The sequence below is a fragment of the Sinocyclocheilus rhinocerous genome, unplaced genomic scaffold (assembly GCF_001515625.1).
Source record: "Sinocyclocheilus rhinocerous isolate Xijiao unplaced genomic scaffold, SAMN03320098_v1.1 scaffold349, whole genome shotgun sequence".
Lineage (NCBI taxonomy): Eukaryota > Metazoa > Chordata > Actinopteri > Cypriniformes > Cyprinidae > Sinocyclocheilus > Sinocyclocheilus rhinocerous.
Window position 1 is genome coordinate 1,264,170 of NW_015637137.1, and position 9,734 is coordinate 1,273,903.

The window sequence follows — 9,734 nt, forward strand, 5'->3', positions numbered from 1 at the left end:
TTCACAATATTACTGCTTTTGCTGTATTTTGGATCAAATAAATGCAGGTTTGGTGAGAAAAGACTAATTAAAAAAAAACATAAAAAAATATTACTGTTCAAAAACTTTTGACTGGTAGTGTATGTATCACACTCATATCACATCTAGTTGTTTTGGATAAGAATAAAACGTCAGGTCCGACAATATCGTGTCTTTTTTAATTTAAATCTAGATTTATTCGCATTGGCCCATGGAAACCTCTATGAACACTTGACTTGGCCAAAAAAGCTCAGGGGACGAATTTACATTTTATTAAAAAGTGTTTACCTATTCTACACTCATGGCGCGCACACACATTAGGATAGGTTAGATGTCTGCCTCTGTTGCGAGTCCCTATCAAGCACATTACCGATTCAGCTACTCTCCTCCTCCTGCCTGGCTCTTTGGCCAGAATCACTCACCGCAGAGCAAGCCTGTTCTTGATAAATCTGCTGTTGGCAAAAAAAAAACAACCTTCTGTCGGCCCCTTACGTGCGTCGGCCCACCGGGAAGATGCCCGATTACCAATCCAGCCCTGCTTCTCACACGTAAAAGTTAATGACTGTCTCCTTCGGCAGGTAATCCGTGGCACGATCCACTCGCCATACATTTTGTAGGTCTCACCTCATCTAAGAATACAAATATGCAGCCTGGGTGTGTCTAGTTCACCACCACACCTCGACAGACATCTTGCATGTGTTTTTTGGTGAAGCGTTACGTAAAGAGAGCAGACAGACAATACTGTATTAGATGTCGTTTTAACTTCAGCAAAGCATAACTGTACTGGTATAACAGCTATCTTGTGGCTTATTTGTTCTATGAATTATGTTTTAGTTGCACGCAATGTTTCAGGCTGACTCCACCTGCTGGTTTAAGCATCTTGAGCACATTATTACACGGAACGTCATCGACTGACTGCTGGCTGTACACTAGTTGATCTGACACTGAAGAAGGTGGATCAGTGCGTCAACTCACGAGTTTTTATTTTAAAAGGCTCAGTTTGAAGGATCATATTACCAGATATTTCTTTCTCCAAGCTTCAGCATCGATTGTGTTTAGTTTTCTGGATTTCAGACAGCGCGTGGTAAGATTGTTACTGTTTTATTTTACCATCACGTGCTCTTGTAATGCATAAGGTACTGTTCGACAGCTTTTTACATCGATTGATTAATTTATGCTTTAACAGTACGTGAAATATCTATCTGTTATTTTGACGGAAACTACGGTAACCGTGGTAAATATTTGCGAAGGGGGAATGAGGCCAAAATATTTGTGAACGTGTTAAACAGCTGTATAATACAGTTGTGAATTTTAGCCTGTATTTAACTGGCTTCTAGTCTATATTTCAAGGTGATGTTAGAATGGAGGAATATGGGAGTAAGATCACACTTTTCTAAAATGCCCTCCTGCCGCCTTAGGGATGGAATATCTAGCAGTTTGTAACAGTGTTACACAACAATCTCAAGTACTAGGGTGGACCAGTAAGGAAATAAGTGTCATTTATTTTCCACTAAATATAAAAGATTGCTTAACAGAGAACATAATGATGTAACCGTGTGTGGCAGGTTTGCTTGAGTCATGCTGGCAGTGTTGAACTCCTAAAGAAAGGAGACATTCTTTTCCAGTTTGGCTTGAATTACACGGCACCCTCCATGTTTTTGTAAATATTATAATCGGCCTACATACCATAGAGGTGTATAAACGAGAAAGTACTTACATGTATGTGCTTGGTCTGAAAGTAAAAAGTGACATTAAACCTGGTTTTATATTGTTCATGAAGTTTGTCACATATCCTGGAAAATGTTGGTTCATGTAGTAACAGCCTATGACTCAGTTTAGTTGCTCTCTAAAGTTAATTTGACAGTCACTCCTTCCTGAACTTGAAATGCAGAAACACCTTTTCTCAGGATACTTTCATAAAATGACAATCTGATTCACTTTCAGTTGGGTTGCATAAGATTTTCCTTAGCAGATGTGAGTCACATGTGCATGTTGACCTCACTGTGTGGTCCTGCATGAGCTGCTTTACCTCTGTTTGACAACAGGAAGTAATGTCTTAAAGGGATAGTTCACCCAAAAATGAACATTTTATGTTTATCTGCTTACCCCCAGGGCATCCAAGATGTAGGTGACTTTGTTTCTTCAGTAGAACACAAACAAAGATTTTTAACTCAAACTGTTGCAGTCTGTCAGTCATATAATGGAGGTGAATGGGAATCACGGCTTTGAGAGTCAAAAAAAACATACACAAACAAAACCAAATTAAACCCTGCGGATCGTGACGATACATTGATGTGTAAAGACATGAAACGATTGGTCTGTGCAAGAAACTGAACAGTATTTATATCGTTTTTTTACCTCTGATTTACTACAAGGTCCGAACTGTCCTGAGCGCGTTTGCGTCTTCTTCAGCCAGCGCGTGACGCGTCTTCTTCTTGCTTTACGGCGGATCGCAGACTTATAAGTGCATTACCACCACCTATCTCTCAAATGGACCATTGACACTCCTAATTGAGATCAGTGTCAATGGTCCATTTGAGAAATAGTTGGTGGTAATGCACTTATAAGTCTGCGATCTGCCATAAAGACTGTTCAGTTCCTTGCACAGACCAATCGTTTCGTGTCTTTACACATCAATGTATCGTCACGAGCCGCAGGGTTTAATTTGGTTTTGTTTGTGTATGTTTTTTTTACTCTCAAAGCCGTGATTCCCATTCACCTCCATTTAAATGACTGACAGACTGCAACGGTTTGAGTAAAAAATCTTCGTTTGTGTTCTACTGAAGAAACAAAGTCACCTACATCTTGGATGCCCTGGGGGTAAGCAGATAAACATCAACTTTTCATTTTTGGGTGAACTATCCCTTTGACACAAATAATGTCTTAATGCATGCAAAGAAAAAAAAGTATCATTCAAATTTCAAAATCTCATTCCCTAAACTGAGCATAGGAGAACGTAGTCGCTGAGGAAAAACTAAGTGTATTCACACCACTCACTGTAAGACCTTTCATGGGCTGTGCCTTGTTGGTTGTTTCCAGGAAGACTGTTTAAAGTGCGGTTAGTGCTTTTTTGCTGTGATCAGTACTGTGAGAGTGAAAATGGCAACATAATATTTGAAGCTTTGGTATTTGATTTCATATTTCATATTCTGGAGTTTTTCAGAAAGTTGTACTCGCAGATCCAAAATATTGTAAGTTCATATCTTTCATGAACGTCATTGTTAAGATTAAAATGGAAAGAAACCTTTCAAAGTGTGGACGTGCAGTCACAGAGTGAATTTATGTCCACTTATCTGTTGTTTGCATCTGTACCTCTCAAACCCCTAGCCACATCATAGATCTTGATGGGAAGAGGCAGGAAGGATATTCTAAGTTTAGTGCTCTTGCATAAATGTTGTCCTTAATTAAGATTTTACATTTCCGTCTGAATTGTTTTCAAAAATGAAACTTGTCAGTGCTGAACTTCTCACACTTGCTGTGCTATATTAATGATGTTATCTGCTATTTTTATCCACTTCATTAACTAAATTATAGAGCTATAATTTTAGAACAATTCTAAAGAACCAGTAACATCACTGACAAATTTAATTAGGTTGACGTTTCAAGATAGCGAAGGTATTACAAAAACAATAATGGTACTGTTGATCTTAATATCACTTAATATTACAAGAATAATCACACATGGCCTTTAGTCTATATAAGAACTACTTGTGTTTTTCATAAAGATACTGTAGGTGTTTTTATATTTCTTTAACATCATTGATATTTATAACATAACTACAGTATATAGTATTTCACGAGTTCGTGTGCCCATATAATCTTAGCATTAGTGGTAAACCGATTTGGTTTGATATCTGCAATGGAGGGCTCAGAGAGACTATTCTACTCGAGCTCCGATAGCCCCCCTATAGACAGAAAGATTAATAAATATGCATAAAAGGAGGAGGAGGGATGCCGAAAGAACTAACAACGGAAGTGGTAAGAGACTGTATTTATACTCTGATATTAATTGGAAGATTAGATGGGCGTACTCCTCCCGAAATTACGTTAATAACTTCACTAAAATAATTTACACACAATTGTTAAACCGTTAATGAGTAATAATTGTAAGTTATTATAACTCTTATATAATTATTACAATTTTTCTCATTTTTAAATCTTTACCTTGTTCAGTTTATTTAATTTTTTAAATCATCAATTTAATGATTCAAGGGATAATTTTTGCTACTTTTACCTTAAAGTGCCTCTCCTCGTGCATAATTTCATGCTCTAAAAGACATTCAAAATTAAAATAATTTGAAATATTCGTTCTATAATTATTTACTATTTCAAGTTACAGTTAAAAGTGTTTTAAAATATAAATGGATTTCTACAGGGATTTCATCTAAAAGTGAGAGACAACATCAGTCACTGCAATCTAGAATGAACCATTAGTGACCACAGAGTGAACTACTTTTGTTAGTATTGAAAAGCGCTGAGAGAGTATGCATGCATCTCAGAAACAGGAAGCTCATTCTTGCCTGTGAAATGTTTTTGGAGTTGGATGACGAATATGTTTTCCTGCTTAAAAACAATTTTAATACTAAAGGGAAAGATCATCTTAAGCTCAGTTATAGGTTGTGTTCAATAATTGACAGATCATGGGGTGAATGGATCAAAGTATAAAAGTCCCACGGTTTAGCTTAAGAAGGTGTTTTACATTTCAAACACTTCTTGGATTGTAGGGTTATTTGAATATATTTTAGGGCTGGATGGGAGAATAAACGCAGATCAATCAAACAAATCTTCTTGGTAATCGCAGGTAGCACTTGACCATTGACATGCTCCTAAAGAAAGAATCAAAAGTAAATACATTGTTTTGGAGCAAGTCTGATTTTATCTTGGGTATTTTCTGCACTTTAGTAACACATGGTCATTATGGTATCTCATCTACCCACCAGGTGTTAAAGCAGCATGTCAAGGTCAGATTTCCCTCCGGGTTACGATGATTCGCGGCTGCTCTCTAACCCTCAGCCTGGAGGAGGTTACCCTGCTTCCGTCCCCCCATATGGCTTCAACGCGTACGGGGGACAGCCACCTTACCCACAGCCCAATGATCCATACGGAGGCCAGCCTGCGGGATACCCCCCGCCAAGTATACCTGTCATCCCCGTCATTCCTCCTGGTTTAGGTAAGACTGTTATTTCTAGTAAACCTTCGACTTTTTACTTTTGCTATCACAGTGTTCATGGTCCTGAAACATTAGAGAACAATATTTTTATGGTCTCCAGATCAGCTTTAGGTTTAGGATCTGGTTCATCGCTTAAACAATCCATTGTTCAGGAAATTGAATTTTAGCAGATCGTGACTGAAGTCAGCATTTTTCTTAATGCAGTCCCTATAGCCTAGCTCTAACCTGATTAGTGTTGATAGGCCAGTGGTGTAGTGATTCATTAGATGTCTCTCTGGAATACTTGATTCTGATTGGTCAGTCGCAGCATTCTAATTCTAATGACTCTTATATAATTTACTGTTGTTCCTGGCAACTGATTACCTACGGATGTATCTGTGGTAGTTTCATGTCTCTTATATCATTCCATGGTCTCTTTCTTGTAATGTAATAAAGCCATTTAAATGTCCATTTATTTATTTATTTGCCAAGTAGAGGGAAAATGTACAGCCAGCTGCCATTATTATCACAAATGTCTTTCAGGGTGAGACCAGGGTTTATTTGGATTGTACATTATCCCTTACATAGTTGGGTATTTCTTCAACTATGAGCACTTTAGGCTTTGTGAACTTTTAGAAAATTAGCTTTCAAACTTCCACTTATTAAATTTTTTAAAGTCATGAAAGTTCCCACTATATCTCAAATCATTTGTGTTTAATAATGACACATTGAAGAATATTTTCACACTTTTGCCATACTTTGATGCAATTGGAAATGATGCACATATATATTCGGTTTACAAGTAATATTTGATTTCTCTTTATTTTTTTCACGTCTCATATATTATCTCAGACAATGGCACTGTAAACAAGTACACTAACGTTTAATAAAAAAGCTTTATTGGGTAAAAATGATTTGGTGTGCTGGAAATGACACTCAACTGTGGGACAGTCTTATTTAAAAAAACCTGATAGAAATCATTCTCACACAAGAGATATTATGATTAATTGACTCTTTGTTTCAGTTAGCATGGTTTAAACATGTATCTATGCTCATATTTGTATGATGTATTTTTGTATTTTAAGATTCTTGTACATCAAAGTGCTCAACGTTGAAGAATCTCCCAGTTATATGATGGTTTATTTACACGGGCTGATGTGAATGAGGCCATTCATACTCGGCATTCTGCAAATAGCACTTCAGGAGATGCAGTTTTCACAGAAAATATGATTGTTACAGGTGATAATGAAGGATTTACCACAACAGGAGGATTTGACGATATTAGTGTCCGTCACACTTTTATACGAAAAGTAAGGAACCGTTCTTCTGTAATCTGCATAATCTTACTTCAAAGTAAAAGAGTTTTATGGTAATGTTACTCAGTTGCTATTTCAGATTAATGGATTTCGTGTGTGAATAATGAATATGGTCCTGAATGGATGAGTTTGGAAAAATGTTCTTTCTGTCTTGCAGGTTTATCTGATCCTCGGTGCGCAGCTTCTGGTCACAGCTACCATCGTGGCTATTTTCACATTTGTGTGAGTCTGTTAGGGGGTGTGTGGTTACTTTCTGTTCTTTGTGTTCACACAAAAGGATAAATGTTATCTCTGCTTGTTCAGGTAGAGATTGTCCTTAAACTTTAATGTATGTTTTTATTCGCACAGGGAACCTGTAGGAGTGTTTGTGAGGAAAAATCCAGCCATTTACTGGGTTTCATAGTAAGAATGAAACGATGCAGAATACTTCATATTTATAACATTAAATACAAATGTAGTAAAGTAGAACAATGTGAATGACTGTTGAAATGATTTTTTTCAGTGCTGTCTATTTTGTCACTCACTTGGTATTGGTTTGCTGTCAGGGACCCAGGTGAGATGTTTACCCCATTTTCTGAATCAACCTAATAATAAACAGAACAGATGGCGATATTTTGTAATGCTCGTAGTTTAGTAATGTGACACAGTAAGAATGAGGACACAAAAATCATACCAGACATTATAAACAAAAAAATAATTGAATCTAAAAATTAAAGCCCTCATAAAAAGAGCCACTGTAAACATAAGTGAATTTAGCCCTGTCCTTTGTCACACATTTTAGGAGGCGTTTCCCATGGAACCTGATCCTGTTGGCCATTTTTGTGAGTTGGAAGATTGAGTCATTCTGGAGGAATTAAGAGGGAGTGTGGCTAAACCTGTAACGGGCAATGTTGTTTTTACATGTAATGCTGTAGACAAAGTATCAAAGACACTAAAGTCTTTAAATAAACATTGCCTATTTTTTTCTTGTTTTAGACACTGGCCTTATCGTTCATGACTGGAAATATAGCAAGGTGAGACATGTCACACTACATGTATGTCTCGGTGGTGAGATAGAGTGTGTGGGGAAATGGGAAAATAGCAAAATAGCTATTGTCCATTTATTTTGCAATGATAGAGTGGTTTTGTTCCCACGCCATTACCATTGATGTTTTGATGTGTATGTATACACATTTTTTTTCCCAAAAAATTGTATACATTTATTCAGCATGTACCAGGTAAAATTAATTGAACAAAAATGACAGTGAAAAATTCTATTTCAAATAAATGCTGTTTGTCAACTTTCTATTTATCACTGTATTGTATCAAGTAAATGCAACCTTGGCAAGCATAGAGAGTTCTTTCAAAAACATTACAAAAATCTTCTAGAGCCCATATTTTTGAATGGTAGTTTATTTTGCTAATAATAATTCAGAGTTATGAATATTATAATGTAATTTTTTGTTTGTAGCTATTACAGCACTAAGGCGGTTTTCCTGGCCCTGGGCATCACTGTTCTTGTGTCTGTTGCGGTGACCGTGTTCTGCTTCCAAACTAAGGTGGACTACACGCATAATTTGTACACCAGCAGCATGACTTTAATGTTTCCGCGTATGTTACCATGCTTTTCTCTTCTTTTATAGGTGGATTTCACTAAATGTTCAGGTTTTTTCTGTGTCCTCGGAATCGTAGTGTTTGTGACTGGCATCATCACGGCTATCGTGCTGTCATTCAAATACGTAAGCATGACTTTGCATCTTGTATTTGCACAGAAATTGTCATTTGATCATTTACTTGACTTTTTCAGTTTGTTTCAGATCCCATGGCTTCACATGCTCTATGCAGCAATAGGGGCCATTGCATTCACTCTGGTATGTCTATTCACTGCATCACATTGAATTCACCTTTTCTTGGAATACTTCAGCTTTGCATGGGAAAATTGCTTACTCGTTCAATCCTAAATTCACTTCTTTGCATTTGTGTGTTTTTAAATGATTTAGTTTCTGGCCTATCATACCCAGCTGCTCATCGGGAACAGGAAGCTCTCCATCGGGCCAGAGGAGTATGTGTTTGCGGCTCTCTCCCTTTATGTTGACATTGTCCAGATCTTCATCTTCCTCCTGCAAATTATTGGATATGCAGAGAGATAGAAGCTTTAAGCTGGCCGATGGACCTTTTCTGTTTTGTCTTTAATGTTTATGCACTGTGCAGTGTCTTCTCAATCCAGACCTAACTAACGTACTCAAATAATACAGAACTTGTAAAACATATCTAGCTTTATACTGATGAAACAACTGGTAAGGAATGAATATCATTTCCATGATTTACTAACAATATGCATATGTTCCAATAAAATATGAGTGATATTATATAGCCATTACTTTGTCATGGAAATGGAAGCTGTCTATTAGAAGTGGATCTGTATTAGGCAAATTTCTACTGTATAGACTTAGATTTGCTGTATTTACTAAATATATTTAATGTGCGTGGTACATTTTGGTCGAGGGTATAGCTTTTCTGCTTTGTACATACAATCGAACTGTATTTTAGTTTATGAATTTAGAATATTTATCACAGACATCTTTATATACAATATAAAAGTCTACATCAAATATTGTGCTTTAATTTTGGGAAATAAATGCCTTTACTTAATGAATTTGATACTACACTTAACTAAATGTCACAGAGTATGTGATCTACAATGGTGCCTTTCCTTTGTTTGGCACCAAATATACACCATGAATAAATTGTTATAAAAAGTGTTAACTACATATAAATGAATTGTTATATATTTGAATTGTATAAACAAAGTAAACCTGTATTTTCTGTTACAATGTTCTCATGCCACATGTTGAACAACAATGGCTAAAGTTTGATATGTAATCATTGTTATTGTGAGGATTATCATAATAAAAGGAACACGAGTATTATTTAATTGATTTTAATAGTTACTAGTGGTTGCTTATAATGGTGTTCTGTATGCATATGAACAAGCATGGTGATGACCGCATCAAAATATATAAAACATTTCAAACAGGCAACACTGAAATCCTTCAGTTGAGGTCTTCATCAACTCATCCATAAGATCAAAAGATACACCATAATAAATGCTTGCTTTCTACAATGTCTTTGTTATATCCTGCTCAGTTCACTGTTTCCATGGCAACCCAATGATTTTGTGCACAATGAAGCCATTCTCTAGCACAATAGAGTCATTTTCACAAAGTACAGCTTTCACTGCATCCTGGTGGCTGGTTTATATCGCTCACTCT

At 36.4% G+C, this 9,734-nt stretch overlaps 1 protein-coding gene across 3 annotated transcripts; it reads left to right on the forward strand.

Moving 5' to 3' along the window:
* The first annotated feature begins 518 nt into the window (after positions 1–518).
* Positions 519–9,392, forward strand: tmbim1a (transmembrane BAX inhibitor motif containing 1a). Of its 3 annotated transcripts, none has more exons than XM_016563402.1 (12): positions 519–596; positions 4,959–5,188; positions 6,407–6,477; positions 6,641–6,705; positions 6,832–6,885; positions 6,986–7,036; positions 7,265–7,304; positions 7,459–7,496; positions 7,934–8,021; positions 8,106–8,201; positions 8,280–8,333; positions 8,463–9,392. In XM_016563402.1, the coding sequence occupies exons 2-12, from the start codon at positions 4,972–4,974 to the stop codon at positions 8,610–8,612; spliced, it is 924 nt and encodes a 307-aa protein (XP_016418888.1). In that variant the 5' UTR covers positions 519–596; positions 4,959–4,971; the 3' UTR covers positions 8,613–9,392. The 3 variants fall into 3 exon arrangements, with proteins under 3 accessions (XP_016418888.1, XP_016418887.1, XP_016418889.1); XM_016563401.1 differs by lacking the exon at positions 519–596 and adding an exon at positions 702–1,102; XM_016563403.1 differs by lacking the exon at positions 519–596 and adding an exon at positions 2,802–2,838.
* Positions 9,393–9,734: the final 342 nt, after the last annotated feature.